The sequence below is a fragment of the Arachis ipaensis genome, chromosome B6 (assembly GCF_059453495.1).
Source record: "Arachis ipaensis isolate K30076 ecotype BB chromosome B6, ASM5945349v1, whole genome shotgun sequence".
In the NCBI taxonomy this organism is placed as follows: Eukaryota; Viridiplantae; Streptophyta; class Magnoliopsida; order Fabales; family Fabaceae; genus Arachis; species Arachis ipaensis.
Window position 1 is genome coordinate 6,606,414 of NC_142441.1, and position 21,680 is coordinate 6,628,093.

Consider the following 21,680-nt stretch of genomic DNA (forward strand, 5'->3'; position numbering starts at 1 on the left):
TCTCTAACCACAATGATTCGAGAAGGAAAATGAAAATTATCATGATTTGGGTAATATGTTGTCATAAAAAAAATTCAATGAGGTATCGAAAATGAATATGATTGAAAATATTCAACAAAATGTCGAAGATCCAATAGTTCGACAAACAACCACTTTGCCTCAAGATGTCGAAAACAAATACTTGGGGCATTTCTTATATCGAAGATAATTTTTCTTCGATAGATTGAAAAAAGAAAGCATTATTGAAATATGGGATATCTTTATCCATTTTATTATCCTTGACTCTTCAAGAATGACACGGTGCTTCACTAATATTTTGTCATGTACTACGTGAAAATATTTGTGAAAATTTGTACAATATATAAAGTTGATCAAACAATTATTTGGGGTCAGTTTCGAATTGGTCAAGCCATCGATGACCAATTTCGACAATAAAGAGTAAACTAGACACTTAGCTCAATTTGTTCAGAGTCCACAGGATAATTATTCACCTTCGTTTCGTCAATCCCATGCTAATGGGGTTGGATGGATCAAGAATTGGCAAGAGTTTGGTGAATGAGAAAACGAGAGAATATCGACCGCAACAGGCTCGATGTAGTTATTTTTTATCGAGGCCGTGGAAGAGATACCATTTTTCAAGATCGAATTGATGGTAACCAAAGTGGTCGACAGTTGCATCGTATTCCTTCTACTTCGACCGATCGAGGTAAAGCAGTTGAAACTCCATTCCTAAAAATGGATTATTATGTCGAGAAAAATTTTGAGGAAGAAGATGAAGAGATGACTGGTACCATCGTCGAAAATATTGAATAATAGTAAGTATTTATACTTTCTTCTTTCTAGTCGAAAAAATAAATATTTAGCGGGCATTTGTTATATCGAAAATAATATTTTCGATAAAGATATTATTGAAATCTTTGACAAGCTAATGTTCGACAAGAATAGGCTTCGATCATTCCCAAGTGCCAAAAAAATATTTCTATCAACTTCCAAATACATGTTAGAATTAACTTTGGATTGGAGCCAATTAGGTACTCCTTTAAATACTCTCTATTAATCGATTGACGCAAATGTGAAAATCGAAGAGGCAGACTCAACGGAGGTCAGCTGTATGGATGGAAGAAGAGGTTATTGGTGTCGAAAATGGTAGACAGAAAACCGAATCGAAGGCAAAAGTTTCAATCTCTAAAGCAATTTTTCGGTTGAAAAAAGAAGTGAAGATTAACCACATAGGATTCATCGAGGATGGTCAATCGATGAAGGAGAAGATTTTAATCAACTAAGACTCGTCAAGAAAGAGCGAAGTAATCGAAGAAATGAAAAAGTTAATAAATGAAGATGGTTAGTAGTAATTACAGACGGCACTCAAGGAGAGAGAACAATTATTCAAGGATTGATGCACGTGGAAGTTATATCTGAATATGATTGGTCAAAGATCTCTATAAATACGTGAAAGATCGAAGGAACAAAGGTTGGAATCTTTTCAAAGAAAATACTCACACTCACTCACATCCCTATCGACTTTCTGAGTCAGTCAAAAGTCTTTTTTTTTTAAAGGGTTCCTTCCATGTCTTCACTTTTCATTTAAATTCCCTACAACTTTCATTTTCATGCAATTTATCTTCTTTGCAATGTCATTTCGATCCCTTTAAATTCGACAACTTTTATCCTTTCCAGTCTTTACCTTTCAATTTGTCCTTTATTTTTCCAATCATTTTTTCTTTATTTAATTTGATTTCTCTTTTATTCAAGACATTTAAATTTTATTGTTCACTTTGAATTTCTGCAAAGCTTGGTTCCTTCTTCTTTGTCATTGTCAAAGGTATGGATTTTGATGCAAAATAAAACTAGCACTTACAAAGAAGAGTTGGTTTCACTCTCATACCATTAGATATCAAACCACCTTCGATTTGCTAAAAATTGACAAAACAACACTATTAATTTAAAGTAGTTTTATATATATATATATATATATAAAATTACATAATATTATATTAATAAAAATAATTATTTTTTTATATTAATTATATAAATAGTCATCCAAAAAATAAATATAATTATACACTATATAAAACATTTTATAGTGTTGTATAATTATAATGATAATAGGAAGAGAGTAACAAAAGTAAGTCCTAATAAAACACACACAAAAAACAAAAAAAACGTTCGAATATACATATATATAGCCCCAAATTAAGCACACAACTCAACTCAAGAAACTGGAAATGAAAATGGAGATAATAAGTTGGGTTTGGACGATTGGTGCCACATTGTTGGCATGGTACTTTGTGTTAAACACATTGGGGAGAAGGATCAATGAATGGTATTATGATTTCAAGTTAGGAGACAAGCACCGTCTTCTTCCTCCTGGTGAGATGGGTTGGCCTCTTCTCGGCAATACTTGGCACTATTTCAAGCACCCTCATTTATTCATGGACAACCTTCTCTCCAAGTCAGTATCATTTCCTTATTGAATTCCCTTCCTTCTTTAATTATATATTCTACAATACAAGTTTTGTTCTACTTTACTATATAGAGTCAATTATAAAAATTTATGTTCATCACACAATAGTTAAATTAAGTTGTCATATATTTTGTGCCTAGTAAAAGTTTCACATATTACATCTTCACTTCGGTGACAAAGTATGATCTTTAATAAAGTAAGAAATGACATGTGGAGGATTATTTAATTTTTGAATGGCCATAAAACTCAAACGACATGTCATTTTCTCCAAGAAAGTGAGGATTTTTTTTAAATAAACATTTTAAATATTTTATTTACCGATATATATAGATAATTTAGACATTATTTATATTTTTGTATCTAGGGCTGGAAGTGAGTCGAGCTGAGCCGAGCTAGACCAAGCTCAAGCTCGGCTCACAAAAATTGAGCTTGGCTCACGACTCGCCTCATTAACAATCGAGCTTATTTCTTAAGTTCAAGCTCGACTCACCAAAAGCTCACGAGCTGGTTCAAACTCACGAGCTGGCTCAAATAAGAGAAACATAAATACATAATCTATAATTTTATATCAATAAATTATAACTTATATATTTTTAAAAATATTTGAAAAGATCAATTTTATATATTGTTTATCTATCAATAAATTATAAATTTTTTATTTATGTCCTATATTAAAATTATATGTAAAAAATAAATATAAATATTAAATAATTAAGATTGTTATATATATATATATATATATAATCGAGCCAACTCACGAGCTAATGAGCTGAGCTTATCCAATCTCAAACTCGGCTCATTTAATTTATGAGTTCAATTTCAGGCTCAAGCTTGGCTCACCAACTCACGAGCTTAGCTTATCGAGCTGTTAACGAGTCGAGTTTGAGCTGGCTCATGAGCTGGCTTGACTCACTTCCAACCCTATTTGTATCCTATTATTTATCTCGTTTACAGTATAAATAAATTAATTAAGAGTATATTTCGTTTATATTGTAATAGTTAGAGCATTAATTAAGTACAATAATAACATATAATAAAAATATATCAATAATATTACTGTACGAGAATTTGACGCTTTTATTTTTGGATATGAACACTATTTTTTTTATGTTGTCACAATTGTAACAGGTATGGAGGAATTGGTATGTATAAAACACACTTGTTCATGAAGCCAAGTATTCTTGTGTGCACTCTAGAGGACTCAAGAAGAGTATTAAGTGATGACAAAAATTTTAGGCTTGCTTATCCTGAAACCGCAATAACAGTGGTTAAAACGATCTTATATGAAGTGTCAAATGAGGATCACAAGCGTTTTCGACGCCTAGTCACTGCTCCCATCATGGGTTACAATGCTTTGGCCATGTTTCTTGAGCGCATAGAGGACATTGTCGTCAATTCACTCCAAGGAATGGCTGATAATAGCATGCAACAGCCTATTGAGGTCTTCAAGGAGACCAAGTCTATCTCCATTGGAGTCATTCTTCACATCTTCATGGGATCTTACAATGAAAAGATAATCAATCAAGTTGAACATTTGTTTGGTCATATTAATGATGCCTTGTTCTCTTGGCCAATTTACTTACCTGGTTTTTCTTATTACAATGCACTCCAGGTTTGTACCCAATTCATGTTTACAAAACAACCATTAATGAAAATTCACGTGAAGTTGTTAATTAAAAACAGTTAAATAATTTGATATATTTGACTAAATTGTTATTTAATGGTCTAAATTAACAATTTCATGTAAGTTTTTACTATGTTATGATTTTTTGATTGATTTTATATGTGACATATTAATTATTAGAATCGTAAGAAGGTGCAAAAGATAGTTAAATCCGTTGTGGAGGATAGGAAGATGATGCTAAAAAATGGTGAAATGCTATCGGAAAAGAAAGATCTTGTGGATGTTCTTCTGGAACTAGAGGATGTGAATGGTCGAAAATTGAAGGGTGAAGACATTGTTGACTTGTTAATATTATTCTTAATAGCTGGTCATCTAAGTACAGCTACGGTTATGATGTGGGCAATGATTTATCTTTCTAACAACCCACTCGCCTTCAAAAAAGCTAAGGTAATTTGCTATTTTGTATTAGTATTCAAGATACGCTTCATTTCAAATAGATCTATATATAATCTCTTTAATTTTAATTCTTTTTATGTTGTAGGAGGAACAGGAAGAAATCATTAAGTCAAGGCCACCTTCGCAACAGTATTTAAGTATTGAGGAAATTAAGCAAATGGTTTATCTTACTAAGGTAATTGTAAGATCGCAAATGTTTGGTAACCAAAGAAAATCAGCAAAAAATAGCCGTAAGTTATTTTATTTAGCATTCATTAATTGTTGCGACAATTAATGAATGTTAAATAAGGCAAATTTTGACTGTTTTTTTTTGTCTTTCTAACTTTTTGTAATAATTAATAAATATTAGATAAGATAAGTTCTAATTATTTGTTGAGGAATGCTAGGAGGCCAGTAATATTTGTGATTTGTAACCATCAAATAGCTATCAAGATGATTTTAATGGTGTGAGATTGGTGTGAAATTTCATCCAATGACTCACTTTTTTTTTGCTAAAGTTGCTGTCCCTAGACTTTTCCTTATTGGTTTTGTTTTGTTAGTATTATCGTTTACTCTCTAACTTTAAGGAGATTATGGAGAAATTGCACTTAATTAATAACCTGATAATTATTAGATATTATTATGTCTTGTAGGTAATTAACGAAGTATTGCGTGTGAGCGATTTCGCCATTCCACTTTCTCGAGAGGCAACTACTGATGTCAATATCAATGGTACATTATTTTATGTTTTATCACATATAAATAGTTTTGGTAATTGCATTTTTAAGAAATATATTAAAATGTTTAATATTAATAAGTCTTCAATTTTCAGTTCATTATAAATTCATTAAAAAATAAAATAATTTTTCTTTAAAAAAATAACCACACTTCCTTTAAATATTGATAGCAAAATATATGTAGCTAGAGCCTAGAAGCTCTTATATATTATATATAAATTTTAGTTTATATTTTAAAAATTTTATTTTAATATTTTATATTACAAAATTAACTTTTAGCCTCTCCCTAAAAAGTTATCATAATTTTCTGTCTCTTTGTGTAATTATACTTTTCGCTATTGTCATAATTGACAGGATATATTGACAGTAAAAGAGAAATTACATAATATAATATATATGTGATTTTTTCAACTTATCAATATTAATGTATTTTCAGGATATATCATACCAAAAGGATGGAGAGCAGTGGTTTGGCAAAAAGCGTGTCATATGTCTTCTGAATATTTTAAAAATCCAGAAGAGTTTGATCCTTCTAGATGGGATGTAAGTACGATTAATATATATTTCAATAATATTTGGTTTAAAATTATATTTTATGCAAATATAATTATTTACTAGTAAATTTTTTCGTAATAATATTACGAAAATATAAATCTTTTTAAATGACGTCGATTTTGTTTTGACATTATAAATTGTGTCACAAAAAATTTATAAAATCAAATTACTTTTACAAAAAGGTTATAAGAGACAAAAATCTCCTACGACTAAGAAGACCAAAATCTTTATAGATAAAAAAATTAAATAATAAATTTTTTAGTTATTATTATCATGTGAAAGAGTTTAATTTTTTAATTAATAATTAATTTTAATATTTATTATTTAAAACTTGAAAGAATTTATATTTGATTTGGTGTTACGTCTCTTGTACAAATAAAAATAATTATTTTTATGTTTGTGATTTAAAAATAATATTTTTTTCTATATATATAAAAATATAATTAGATATTAGTATAAAAAAATTATATTAATAATTAAAAATTAATTCAAAATTTTATTTTGAAACAATTGAATTTTTATTCTAGTTATCTATTACAATATTAGTATTCTCTTCAAATTATATGTAATAAATATTTGAAAAAAGCGAAACAAAAATATAAATTAAAAAGATAAATCGTAAAAATTTGAAACTAAATTAAAAACTAAAAAATATGCGTATAATAATAATAACAATAATATAATTTTTTATGTGAATAATACAACGGAATTATTTTTAATTACATTTAATTATATATTCTTTATAATTTTGTGAATATATTTAAATTATATTATTTTATTCATTTTGTTTTTTATAAAACAAAAAGGTAGAGAGAAATAGAGTAGGAGAGAGAAAAGAAAGAGAAGGAGAGAGAAGAAGAAGAGAAGGAGTTTGTTAATTTTGGAAAGAAAGATTTTATTTTAGTTATAATAAAAAATATTTCATGACACATCTTGATTTGTCAAATTAGTAATATAAATTACAAGTTATATATAAAGTGGAAAGAGTAGAGAGAAATAGAGAAAGAGAGGGAGATAAATAAGAGGATGGAAGAAATAAATTTATTAATTTTGGAGGAAAATATTTCATAATGAGAGTGTCATGTGATATATTTAGTTGTTAAATTAGTAATTTAATATAGTTATATTTCAATTTTAAATTTAATTTAATTTTAATTGTAATTAGAGAATATCATGTTACACATTTTGATTGTCAAAATTATAATTAGTCATTGATAATGATATATAAGAAATACAGAGTGAGTTAAGGAATAAGAGAGATATAAAAAGGAAAAGAGAGAGGAGGAGTTGACTCTTTAATTTTGGAAAAAAATATTTGATTTCAATTATAATGAAGAAGTGATATGTGACACATTTTGATTATAAAATTAATAATAAAAATAAATTATTTAAATATTTTTTGTGGGTGAATTGTTGAAGATATATATTGCTAATGCAAATTTGGTGGGCAGGATAAAAATAATACAAATGGAGGAGCCTTCTTTCCTTTTGGAGTTGGAACAAGGATGTGTCCAGGAAGAGATCTCACCAAAATTGAAATGCTCATCTTTCTGCACCATTTCGTTCGTAATTATAAGTTAGTTAAACGTTCTTATATTTCTCTTTTCTAATTTGTTCGATCTTTTATCTTTTTCTTTTCTTTCCAAAATGATTGATTTATTACTCCATTGCATATGTAACACTAGCCACTTTGATGCGATAACTACTGCTTGCAGTGGTGTATTTATACTATAATATATATATATATATATATATATATATATATATATATATATATATATATATGGATATCGCATTTATTTTATGAATTGAAATTTGCTTGTGTTATTTTGTACTAATTAATTTTAATTTTATAGGTTTGAGCAGATAAATCCAGAAAGCCCTGTCTCTTACTTCCCATTACCTGTGCCTAAAGATAATTGTCTTGCCAAGGTCACAAAGGTCTCAACGGAATAGCCAAGTGCTTGATGAGCAAAATCAAGTTCAACTATCTAGGTGCTCTATATATGTTATTATTAGTCTTGCATGCAATAATAATAATGTAATCTTTGAGACATTAGTTATTATATATGTTTATGTATAATCTAAGTGATCTAATAAACAAGCCCACTTAACTTTATTCTGCTTGAATGCAGCAATAAAGAGACAATTTTTCTTATTTTCTATTGATCTCATGATTCGCAGTTCAGTATTATATCTTCTCTTATCAATTTAGTAGCTCTGTTGCATAAGATCTATTTGATTTATGCTTTTATTTTTTATTTTTATTTTTATTTTTATTTTCTTATTAAGTAAACATTAGTGATTCATGCAACCCATTTTAAAAGGGAACACAATATCCCATAATTAATGGGTAACCACAGAAGCCGCCATAAAAAATTATTTAGTACTGTTAACAAATGTTTTAAGATACTTTTTAAACTTCTAACTAGTTTTTTTTTTTTTTTAAAAAGGTCAATGTAATTGGATTACAACTGTCCACTTATTAATTGGATCAGATGATTGAAGGACAAAAATCCATTAATCTATTAACGAAGCACAAATTAATAAAGTATTTTTATGTGGTTTAATATAATATTGGATGAGTGGTGCCACATTGTTGGCATGCAACTTTGTGTTAAACACACTGGGGAGAAGACTCAATGAATGGTATTGTTCTAAAAGTTACTTGAAATGTTGATTTGGGTTTGAATATGAGGTTTAGGTTTATTTTTTGTGTAGCAGCGTTCGACTTATTTAGTGTTAAAGTGTTGTCTGTTCGAATTTTTTGTGAGGAGGTTGAGGAGTAATATCTACAAGAAACTTCGATATTTAAGTTAACAAAGATTTTAAGCAAATTTTTAGTAGTGAGAACGTGAGTTATACCTGAGAATTCTATTATATTTATAGTAGAATAGATAATTACTTTTTAGATAAAGTAAAAATATAAAAAATTTAAAGAGATAGTTACTTGTTAAGTTAAGTAGAACTAGACCTCTATATCTTTATCCGGCCTCTTTAAAAAAATCAAACTTATCGTAGATTCTATCTTTATTGATAAATTTTTTTGTATTATTAGACCTGACTTTTATTTATTAGACCATATAAACAGATATTATGATTTCAAATTAGGAGACAAGCACCGTCTTCTTCCTCCTGGTGGGTTACGTTGGCCTCTTCTCGGCAATACTTGGCACTATTTCAAGCACCCTCATTTATTCATGGACAACCTTCTCTCCAAGTCTGTATCATTTCCTTATTGAATTCTCTTCCTTCTTTAATTATGTATTCTACAATACAAGTTTTGTTCTACTTTGCCATATAGAGTCAATTATAAAAATTTATATTCATCACACAATAGTTAAATTAAGTTGTCATATATTTTGTGCCTCGTAAAAATTTCACATATTACATCTTCACTTTGGTGACAAAGTATGATCTTTAATAAAGCAAGAAATGACATGTGGAGGATTATCTAATTTTTGAATGGCCATAAAACTTAAACGAAATGCCATTTTCTCCAAGAAAGTGAGGATTTTTTTTAAAATAACTATTTTAAATATTTTATTTACCGATACAGATAATTTAAACATTATTTATATTTTTGTATCTTATTATCTATCTCGTTTACAGTGTTAATGAATTAATTAAGAGTTTATTTCGTTTATATTATAATAATTAAAACATTAAGTAAAATAACATATAATAAAAATATAGAGTATTTATCCATTTTGATCTTTAAAGAATTTCGGATCACACATACATTTTAGTCCCTAACTAAAATTAATTACTCGATTAGTCCCTAACAATTAAGGGTGTGTTTGGATTTGCGTTGGAGAAGAGAGAAGCTCGTTTGAGTTTCTTGAAAGCTTCATCTTTATGTTTGGCAATATTTTTATGCTGTAAACGCAGAAGTGATTTCTGCTTTCAACCCAGGTTTACCAAAAGCTAAAAATTCTAGCTTTTCCGTTTACCTTTTCACGTTGGATTTTTTTTTTGTGACTAAATAGAAAAGAAAGAAAAAAAAAAAAAGATACAAAACCAAATTAATTGGCTAGGGTCATATCTAAATCTATTAGATGTTGAAGCTCACTCCATGGTTGGTTCCAATTCGAGTGAATGTCCGCGACAGAAGCAGCTGCTTTAGCCATACAATCTGCAACACTATTTGCAGTCCTCTGAATTAAAAGAATAGAGACTCTCCAATTCCAATTCATAGCCTCCTGTATATGCTTTGCCAAATCCCATTCCGGAATATCCTTACCAAGCATTCTTTGGTTTACCAAGAAAAGAGCTTCTAAACAGTGTGATTCACAAATAACCTCACGAAATCCACTCTCCCAAGCAAGAAGTAAACCTCTCCAAATTGCATACAATTCAGCAAAAAGAACACTGCACACTTCGACTTTCCCAGTGCAACCTTTCAACCAACATCCATCAGGATTGCGAATGATACAACCAAAACCAGCATAGCCAGAAGGAGCAAACCAACTAGCATCACAATTCAATTTAACAGAATAAACTGGAGGTGGAACCCAATGCAAACAAAGTGAAGGAGGAGACAGAGATTGATGCATAGCAAAAATAGTGTGAAACTCCCTTACTGAACTACGAATCAAACTCACCACTTTACTAGCACTCCATGAATCATCTATATTAAATAAGTCCTGATTCCTGCTTCTCCAAATCCACCAGATGGTCGAAAAGAAAAGAAAAACATTTTCACTCCTTGCACCTCTGTAGAGCCAATCATGTAAATTCGAGTTATTTGAATACAGGCCTAAAAGGTTCCAGACCTCCTTGGCACTAGGGCATTCCCGAAGACAATGAAGAATTGATTCAGAACCATTCTGACACCGATGACAGGTGCTAGATAAAGCTAAACCACGACCCAAACGAAACTCTGCCGTAGGAATAGCATTATGAAGACTGAGCCAAATCAAGAACTTGTACTTCTCAGGAATATGCAGTCGCCATACCCACAACCAATTATCATGCTCATTCCAGTCAAACTTTCTTTTGGCTAGCCAACTGTACCCACTCCTAGCTGAGTAAAGTCTAGAAGATGCCACACCCCACGACCAACCCGAACTCTCTCCAGCATTCAAATCCGGATTATAAGCATTCAAATGCTGTTTGACATCTTCTGGAATGGTAGAGAAAATATCATGGAGATTCCATTGACCATCTTTCCAAACGTCTCTAATAGTTAAATCAGAGTCAGATATATGTACAAAAGGGACATCTTGAGCAATTGGGCCCTCAATACTCCAATTGTCAAACCAAAAAGATTGATCAAGTGACCCAACGCACCAAGAGAAGGCATCCTTAAGAGCACCAAAAGCCTTTGAGATACTCTTCCAAACATGAGAAGCATTGCAAGGGACAGGGCCATCTAAAACTCCCTTATTCCTCAGATACTTCGCCCTCAATAGAGCAACCCAAGGCTTGTCCTGACAATGAAAAAGTTGCCACACCAATTTACCAAGTAAAGATATATTAACACACGCAGGATCTCTAACACCCAGGCCACCAAATTTTTTTGGAGTGATCACGGTCCTCCAATTAACAAGAGAAAGACCTTTACCATCAACTTGACCCTTCCAAAGGAACTGTCTCATCATAGAAGATAATTTATCGCAAACCCAATTTGGAAAAAAAGATACCTGCATATGATAGACAGGAATGGATGCTGCAACAGAATTGATCAAGCAAAGTCTCCCTGCTTTATTTAGAAGCCTTCCTTTCCAATTAGCTAATCTTCCCCTCACCTTTTCAATCACCGAATGAAAAGAAGCCCTACTGATACGGGAATGATTAAGGTTAACTCCAAGATATCTTCCTAAGTCCAAAGCAAAACGTATTGAAGAAACACTAGTAAAAATATCTCTTCTACGAGCAGTCACATTTTTAGAACAAAAAGCTTTAGACTTTTCAAGATTCACTTTCATGCCAGATGCCTTGCAAAAAATGTTAAGAGAATGCATGATCATTTGGACCTGACTCTTTGTAGCCTGACAGAAGAGTAAGAGATCATCTGCAAACATCAAATGAGAAAATTTTGGGCCACCCCTAGTGACAGAAACTGGTTTCCACACACCCTCAACCACCTTATGAGATATATAGCAAGCAAGTCTTTCCATACAAAGCACAAATAAGTAAGGAGACATTGGATCGCCCTGTCTAAGCCCCCTTCTAGGAGCAAAACTATCCAATCTATTCCCATTCCACATAATAGAAAGAGATGATGCACGGACACAAGTCATAATCAAATTAACAGTGATGATAGGAAAACCAAAAGCAATGAGAGTACTCTCCAAAAACCTCCAATCCACCCTATCATAAGCTTTTTCAAGATCAATTTTAAAAGCAAGAGTACCTTTCTTGGATTTTGTGTGCTTCATGAAATTCAGAATTTCTTGGGCCACAATAATATTATCAGGAGCACCACGACCTGGAATAAAACCTCCTTGTAAAGGACTAACAATATCTGGAAGAAAAGGCCGAAGTCGGTTAGTCAATACTTTGGTGATAATTTTATAAACAACATTACACAAGCTAATAGGCCTGAAATCCTTCATAAAGGTAGGGTTATCAATTTTAGGAATAAGCACAATCAGAGTTTCCATGATGCTAGGATTTAAGAACTCTCCCAAAAAAGCGCTCCGGACAATATTCCAAATCTCAGTGCCTACTATCTCCCAATACTCTTTAAAAAAATAAGCTTGAAAGCCATCTGGACCAGGAGCCTTAAAAGGGCTCATACTGAATACTGCTGACTTGACTTCCGCAAAAGAGACAGGGTCAATTAACCTAGCACAAGCCTCAGTGCTTAGAGTGGGCATCGGAACATCCCCTAAACAATCAACCTCAACCTCTTCCGTTGTACCAAAGAGATTCTTGTAAAAAGAGAGGGCTTCTTCCTGGAGAATATCTGGATCAGTAGACCAAGACCCATCTTTAACATATAATCCATGTACTCTATTATGGTTTCTACGCACCAAAGTTTGAAGATGAAAGAATTTAGTGTTTCTATCCCCATACTTGACCCACTGCTCTCTAGATTTTTGGTACCAAAAAAGTTCCTCTTGCAACAAAAGCCTATTGTAATATTCCCTCAGTTCAGCTTCTTTAATTCTCAGAGATAACACATCGGTAACCTCTAAACGCCGTTGAATCTGATCAATCTGATATTCCAGCTTATTTTTTCGCACAAAAATATTTCCAAAAATCTTTGAGTTGAAGTCCAAAGAAGCCTGTTGAACCATCTTAAGCCTTTCGGTAACGCCTCCAAACTCTTGATTCCAAGCCTTACTAATAACATGTTTATAAGAAGGATGTGTTGCCCACGCAGCTTGGAACCTAAAAGGACGTGAACCTTTCACTCTGGGGCTACCATGACAACGAACTAAAATAGGACAATGATCAGAATGAAGCCTGCTAAGAATTTCAGAATAACCCTCAGGAAACATTGTCATCCACGCCTCATTAACTATAGCTCTATCCAACCTTTTAGCCAAGTCCCTGCCAGCCTGAACTGCTCTATACCAAGTATATCTCCTACCAGTCACTTTAAGATCAAAGAGCTCACAGTCATCTAGAGTAGTAGTTAATAGACTAGCTCTGTGAGAAGAAAAATAAGCACCTGTACTCTCATCTGGTGCCACAATCTCATTAAAATCACCAACTGCCATCCATGGTCTATTATGGCCTGAATTAATAGAACGCAAATGATCCCAAAGCATACATCTTTTTTCGAATTGAGGACTCCCATATACTGCACTACAAAGCCAAACTAAGTTACCCACACTCACTTTCACTGTGATACATTGGTCAATTTGATCAATAACCACACAAGAAGCATTAGCAATAGAAGATAGAAACCAAATGCCACCCCTGTGTCCTACTGCTTCCTCAATACCAACACAATGAAAACCCAACTTATCCCAAAAATTCTTCAAATTATTAAACATGGTATGAGTCTCAAAGAGAAAGAAGAAAGATGGTTTATATATTCTCACCAAATTTTTGCAATGCACACGGGCCATCTTGTTAGACGCACCCCTCACATTCCAGGCTATGATATTGAAACTATCCATAAAAATAGCAAAAAGGGAGCTCCAATAACAAACCCGAGACTCAACATGATGTCCCTGTCTTCGACGATCCTGCCTTTAATGGACTCTCAAGTTGCAGCCCAATTTTCTCCGTCGAAACTTGCACCATACCCGCCGTCGATGCTCCATCCTTATCTACTGGTGAATTCTGCAAAGAGTTTGGGCGAGGACGCTTTCGCACAGTGCCATTTGTTGTCTCACCTTGCTGCTGATGATGAACATTGTGCCGGGTCCCCGAAGAAGCCACACTAACCGGTTTTCCAATATTGATGCCCCTGCTTAATTTTGCTTTGGATCCAGTAGCATGTGTTGTACGTTGGTGATTAGGCCTTGTCCAAGTATTGGTAGCCTTGTTAGGAGTCTTCTTTACTTTTGGTTGGACCTGATGGGTGCTAAGAGAAGGCTTTTGACCCATTTTATACTTTCCTTTCCTAATCACTTGAGTCCAACCTTCTAAATCCTCATGTTGTGCATGGTCTACATGAACAGCATGCAAATCACTCTCCACCAAATCCGGGACAGTAACTTTTACAGTCTCATCTCCAAGATTCTTGCCAAAATGAAAACTTGCCTTTTCTACATATACTGGATTTTTTGAATTTGAGCTTTCTGGCTGCTTTGCTACATCGCTGATCACCTTGGCATTAGTTCCTCCTCCTGCATTGCTGTCAGTCTTGCACACCTTCATATCATGACCAAACTTGAGACAGGAGCCACAAATAAGGTGAAGACTTTCATATTCAACCTCATATTCAACACCTTCAACAAGAATCTTCTTAGTCACTGGCAATCCTAAATCTATCTGAACACATGCTCGAGCATATCGTCCTCTTTCAGCTAATTTTGTTGCCAAATCAACCTTAACGGGAATGCCAACTGCAGCCGCAACACGGAGCATTGCATCTTCTTGGTAGCACCAAATTGGTAATCCAGAAATTCTAATCCACACTAAAGTTGCTCCAAAACAGTTTTCACTTGATCTAAACTCTTGATCCCAAGGCTTCACAGCCACATAATTTCCCTCGATCATCCATGGACCTCCTAAGAGAACTTTTTCTCGCTCCTCAGCTACATCAAACTTCACAAGAAAGTAGTCAAATCCCACGTCCAATAAACCAAAACCTCCCTTAATCCTCCATACCGTTCGAAGTTTATGAGACAATACAGTGTAGCTATAATGTTTACCTAGCACCTTAATTACTATAGCATCCTTATAAGGTTCTGCCAAGCAATTCTTAGCTTCTTGGGTAAACGTGACACTCGGTGGCAAGAGATCTCCTTGCTTCCCAGAAACTACTGCAATGTTATCTCCCGATAAAGTTTCAACAAGTGAAAAAGCTTTAGCAATCTTGGAACCCACAACTTTGTCCCTGAAAGAAACCTTCAAAGGCTTAGAAACCCCTCCCGAAATATGATCCTCCTTTTCCCCTAATGCAATCCCTCCCCCACTCTCCCCCTTATCTCTTCCGCCGACATTATCGGCTGCCTCACCGTGTTTCACCCTCAAAGTCTCTTCCCCGCTCACTCCAGCGCTCATCTTCGATTTTCAAAATTGTACAGAGTACGGAGTACGTACTCCCACTAAACCCTAATTGTTTTAATTTTTGAAAGTGATATCTTTTCACGTTGGATTGAACTTTAGGTTCTATGTACCAATTATGTCCTTCATTATTCATATGTTTATTTTTTTTATAGTACTTTCTTCTAATACTCTCTTATGTATATTATTATTTTTTATAAAATTTCTGTTTTTTTATATGAGTTCTTTTACTGTTATTGCTATTTCTTTTTTGTATGGAATATTTTTTTTACTTTGTATTATAATTCTATTAATCCTATTAGAGTACTAAAAAATATTGAGAGTACTAAAAAAATATTAAAATTTATTTAAATATTTAAAATAAAATTATAAGATAACATAAAATAATTATTTAAATTCATGTCCTTTTTTGTAATTTTTTATCTAAAAGCGATTTTGAATAATGTAATCCAAACAATATTTAGTTTACTATAATCCATTTTGAATAAGAATTACCAAACATAAACCACGTTAATACTAACTCACTTTTGATTAAAATCAATTCTACAAAATCAATTTTATACAAACCTCAGTTTGCAAACCGTAATCCAAACACACACTAATTCGTTAGTCACTTAGGTCCTTTGCTCCGTCAACTCTAACGGAAGACAAAATAGTCTATGACAACTCTAACAGGGGACAAAATAATTCCTAACCTCCTCTGTTTTAAAATGATGATACTGTTCTCCCCCAATTTCTATATCTCGCATAACACTAACAGTTTAATATTGTAACTTCAAGCTACATAATGCACACTCTCAACTTCAATGTTCACAAGAAGAAAAATCTTCAACTTGTTTTCAACCAATTCATACTCAAAAAACTAATGACTATAGGTGTGTTTGGAATTCACCTTGGGGATTGAGTGTGTTGAATGTCCTATTTTTATGTTTGGCAACTTTGTGAAACTGAACTCAGAATTGCTTTCACTTCTGAATGTACGTTCATGTGAAGCAAAAAATTCTAACTTCTACGTTTATGTTGGGAAAGGTTGATTACAGTTGAAAAATTAGATGAGAAATTCATTCTTTTTTTACCAATTTTACCATTCATTTTCTTCTATAAAAACTTAAAAATAATGCAAGTAACCATATAACTTTCACAGTAATTCTTTGTGTATGTTCTTCCGTTCCAATTTTTTTTTTATCAAAATCTTTTAAATTTGTTTCAATCACTCTAAGATAAATATTTTAATTTTTTATTATTTTTAGTACTCTCTTTCATATTTTTATTTTTATGTTTTTTATTGGATTTTTTTATTTATATGATAAACATTTTTTTAGTGTTTTACTTTTTCATGTATATTATTATTTCTTATTGTTTTTTAGTTCATCTAAATTTTTTTTATTATATGAAATTTTTTTATGATATTTCTTATATATTTTATTAGTGTTTTATCTTTTAATTTGATGTTTATTAGTATTTTTATGTATTATAATATATTTTGTTAATTTTTATATATTATTTTAATTTAGTAAGTAAATATTAATTTTATTATAAAATAATATCTCTTAATAAGATCTATTCAAATATAAAGTAAAATGATAGAATAATATAAAATATTATTTAAATTGATGTCTTTTTTAATAATTTTTCATCTAAAAGTGATTTCGAGTAGTATAATCCAAACAACATTTATTTTATTTTATACTATTTTTATTTAATATCGAGTCTTTGCGAATACAAATCGAAACTTTAATTAAGAAAGCGAGAAATTTACTCTTAATCACTTAATCACAATATATATATAAAACATTATATACATAGACTTATCTCAAGATTCTCAAATACAAGTCATATTCCTCTAAAATCTCTTGAACAATAAATGACGAGGGAAGAAATAAAGATCTAAGATTAAACCAAAATTCAGAAAATACGAAATACATATATAAAACTCTATGGACCGGTCGTGGCTCCTTGTCAAGGGTTTCCTGAACCTGTCGCTAAAACAAAAGATTTGTAGGGGGTGAGAACGTCGTCCTCGCATGTTCTCAGTAGAAAAAATGAATGCCTTAAAAATACAGAATAAAATACAAATAACTAACTCATATCACAAATTCAGTTTTCTTTGTTAAACCCTTATAATCTTTCCGAAGTCTTACCTAAAGCTATTTATAGCTCTTTCTTTAAATCACCTTAAATAAAGTCACAGTCACATTATTGATTCTCATCCTTAAACAACATTTCTTAATTACCGCAATATTCAAGTAAGCCAGTATCGCAAATAATATACTTAACCGAAATCACAAACATTAGTCCCCACAACATTATTAAGTCCACAACACAAGTAAAATGTCCAATCAAGCATACAAGCAAGTCACCAAGACAATACTACAAGCACAAATAAACAAAGTAAACAACCACAATCAATGCGCAAACAATATGATGCATGTCTGTCCCTAGCGCAGGCCATGAATTCATGCGTCGGTTGTCTACCCGCAACCCGACATTACTCGGAATGAACCCCGAATATGGTTCCTTTACTGTGTTAGTTTGATACCTTGGCATCACGGTTACCCGTGTCAGTTAGGCCTCATCATAATAGCGTTTTAATGTGCATCACAATAAGAAACAGTGCTATCAATTAGGCGAACATTCCCGCATTAGCAATCTCATGCTATCAGTTAGGCGGACACTTTCGCATTAACAGTTTGGCGCAAGACCCGTTTAACATATAATTCTCAATAATTTATTTCATTCTTTACTTTCCTTTTCTTTTCCTCTAAGTATCATTTCCATTCTTTAATTCCCACTTTCTTTCTTTTCCATTATACCTCCGCTTCACCTTATAGCTAAGCATACCTCCGCATCACCAAGAAACTTAAAAGTACCTCCCCATCACTGTGAAACTAGGCGTACCTCTGCATCACCGCTTAGCTTTAAACGTGTCCTAGGGATAACCTACACACCTTTGTTTAACTAAGCTCTTATATTTTGTCAAATTTGGACATATTCTTTGGGTATAAATAAAGTTTTACCACGTTTGGATTATAATTGAATCCGATAGCCAACTTAATAAAATCTGCTGCTGCACTAAAGAGAATTCAGAAAAAAATACAACAAGCAACTCTGTTTTTGATAAATCTGTAATAAATTCAATTCTAATCCATTACTTCTAAATTTTGGTGAGGATACACTCAACACCACTAAGTTCTAGAACAAACAAATTTCAGATTCATAGCACCTCGTTTGGTTAATTAAATGTCAATTGGAAGTGCTGTCCTGTTTTTAGTAATTAGTTCTGAATTTTCTGCAAACATCTCCGCTTACAAGAGACATAACTAACTCTACAAAATAGCTATGGATATGAACTTTGTACTCAATTAAAGTAGACTTACAGATCTTCAAAATTCTTTTGAAAGCAACTCAAAATGCCAAATAAGTCAAAAGTTATAGTAGCTGGAATGTGATACTGTAGAACCAGAAAACCAGAAAATTCTGCAGCAACCACCAAATTTCAAAAATTCACATCTTCCAAACCACTTGATCAAATTCCCTGAAATTTTTATAGAAAAATTTTGACTTCTTGAAGTTTGACAGAAAAATAATTTGGATTGAAAATCATGTCTAGATTGCTCCCAGTTTTTATTTTAATTTGCTGCCAATTATGCAGAAAATTCTGCATTGAATGATTTAACAACCCTTCATACCAAATTCTATATTCAAGCCTAAAATTCCTCTAAAACCACAATTCCAACTTTCTTTTGACTAATCAAAGTTGCCAAAGTGCTTAGCACAACCCTAGGAGTTCATACTTATCAATTCACCCTTTTCACAAATGCACATATACTTAGTTGAACATGTACTTTTCTACACTATCATAAACAGAATTTCTTTCCATAGGAGCTCAACATCAATCATACACATAATAAATCATCAATTATCATCATTCAAGCACACAATAATTCACCAATCCATAATGAACCATCATTCATCATAATACAACCAGCAGCAACTATGACTATATCATCATCAATAACAGAATCATAATTTACAAATACACATATAACTCATCTAATCACCCAATTCTTTACAGCACCAACAACCCTACCAAAACTCACTTTCAGCATACTCAAGCATACTCACATTTACTAACAATTTTCAACTTTATCAATTCTCATTAATTGGTCATGCATAGCATTTATAAATCTTTTGTAATTATTCAGTAAGCTTTTTGGCATTCTTAATTTCAAAACTCTTAATTTCAAAACGAACCCCCTACCTCAGTTAGTCGAACTCCGAAATTAAACCCTCTTTTGTTTTGAATTCGCTGCAGCGGCAACACCCAGCGCAATCGGGACAGCGGCAGCAGCATCGATTGGAACAACAGCAACGCTAATCGCCTCCGGCAGTGGCAGTAACAGTAGCTCCGATGCAGAACCGGAGTAGCAACAGTAGCTTGTCTTCTTCAGCAGTGATCCTCATAGCAGCGCCACAAGTTCTGTTGGATTGAGAGAGATACGGTTCAGTCATGGTGGAGTGAAGCAATAATAAAAACCGACGATACCCACAACAGCAGCAGCTCCAGTGGCGTCTCCTTTCACTCTTTGACAACGACGATGATGACAATAGCAGCACGGTCTCTCTCTCCTCTGCAAGTTTCTCCTCCCCCTTTGTTCATGTTTGGACACATTTCTCTCCCCTCTTCGCATTCTATTCGTCCCGTTAATAGCGGCAACTTTCAATCGACGACGACGTGGCGGCAGCGTTCCCAGGCCCCACCGGTGCGCCCTCCCTCTCTTAAGCTCTCCCTCCTCTATTTTCTTTCTCTGTTTTGTGTGTTCTTGATGACCCAGAAGAAGCAAGAAGGAATTATATATGGAAGAATGAGTGAGGGAGTGGCTGAGGGAGTGAGGGATGAGTGTCACTGGGAGTGAGTCATGGTGATGGTGAGGAGAAAAAGAACGCGTGTTCTTACTTCTTAGTGAGACTGAGAGTATAATTAGTGTGTGTTGCTAGTTTTAGGATTAGAAAAAATGCATACTAATAGTATAAAAATTTTACAAAATTTTTATATTTAAAAATAATAATTTAAAATTTAATTATGATACTAGAAATTATTTTGGGGACACATAAAATTTAATTTATTTACATACTAATAAATTAAAACAATTATTTTTAAGAATTATAACAATTAAATTAATTATTTTTTTATAAAATAAAAATTTAAAATTTAAACCATTCCTTACTCAATTTAAATTATATAATTTTTTATTATTTATAAATTACTGAAATTCTAATTTTAATTGTGCAAAATATTTCATTAATACAAAATTATACACAAGAATTCTAATTAAATGAAACTCAAATAATTATAAAATCAATTTAATTATATCTAATTAAAATAATTCCTAAATAACTTAGTCAAACTAATAAAATATGTTATAAATAATTTCAAAAATTCGAGTTGTTATATCTTATCTTGTTTAATTTATGCTCTTACTATTGTTAGTCATTGTTTAAAGTCATTAGATTAATGAGTACATGAGTATTTCATGTAATTTGTATTGTTATTGTCATTGTTACGCCCAATTCTTATCGTGGAGGTCTCTGCTCGGCTTTTCTCTCTTTAAGTTTGTGCTCTCTTTATCTCTAATCTCGCTGTGTCTCACGCGAAATGCAAATGTCGCTGCTCGCTTGTTCTTCTCGCCATCACTTCTGTTGAACTGTTCGGCCGTCACTTCCGTTTAACTGCTCGATATCACTTTCTTGCGAACGTCTCTGTTGTTCGGCCGTCTTTTCTTTTCTAGTAAACACTCCTTCATTGCTTCTTCAGTCCTAATTTTTTTTATGAAATTAATTATGATTAATCTATATTTTTTGAGTTAATTATTCTTGTTAATTTATCTTATTCTTGATAATTCTATTCTTGATAATTCTTTTTCTAAGTTAATTTTTTAAAAATAATTTGTTGATTGTTGATGGTAATTGTTAATTATGACTTTTGAGTTTGTGTTATGTATGTAATTATTAATTGTTTTGTATTTTAAGGCTTTATGTATCGTTGAATTGTTGATGTGAATAGAAATTTTGTGTAAATTTGTATTCAATAATCAATACTTAGTTATTGAGGGTATGTAATTTGTGTAAGTTTGGATTCAATAATTAAAAATTTGTGTAAATAGTGTCTAAAATTTGTTTTTTTTTTAGTGGTGAAACATAATATATTTGTTAATTATATATATTTTAA

The 21,680-nt window shown here is 32.1% G+C and overlaps 1 protein-coding gene, 1 long non-coding RNA gene and 1 pseudogene across 2 annotated transcripts; 1 reads left to right on the top strand and 2 right to left on the bottom strand.

Moving 5' to 3' along the window:
- Positions 1-2,084: 2,084 nt before the first annotated feature.
- On the top strand, positions 2,085-7,973 carry LOC107647938 (beta-amyrin 11-oxidase). Its single transcript, XM_088491900.1, has 8 exons — positions 2,085-2,452; positions 3,593-4,076; positions 4,269-4,535; positions 4,630-4,719; positions 5,177-5,255; positions 5,697-5,803; positions 7,267-7,391; positions 7,672-7,973. Exons 1-8 carry the CDS (start codon positions 2,226-2,228, stop codon positions 7,769-7,771), a joined length of 1,479 nt encoding a protein of 492 aa, XP_088348026.1. The 5' UTR covers positions 2,085-2,225; the 3' UTR covers positions 7,772-7,973.
- A 6,073-nt stretch (positions 7,974-14,046) lies between these two features.
- Positions 14,047-15,448, bottom strand: LOC148554484 (uncharacterized; annotated as a pseudogene).
- Positions 15,449-17,236: 1,788 nt separating this feature from the next.
- Positions 17,237-20,425, bottom strand: LOC110263118 (uncharacterized). Its single transcript, XR_002348183.2, has 2 exons — positions 19,713-20,425; positions 17,237-17,433 (listed from the first exon to the last, which is right to left on the bottom strand). It is a non-coding gene; the product is annotated as an uncharacterized LOC110263118 (long non-coding RNA).
- Positions 20,426-21,680: the final 1,255 nt, after the last annotated feature.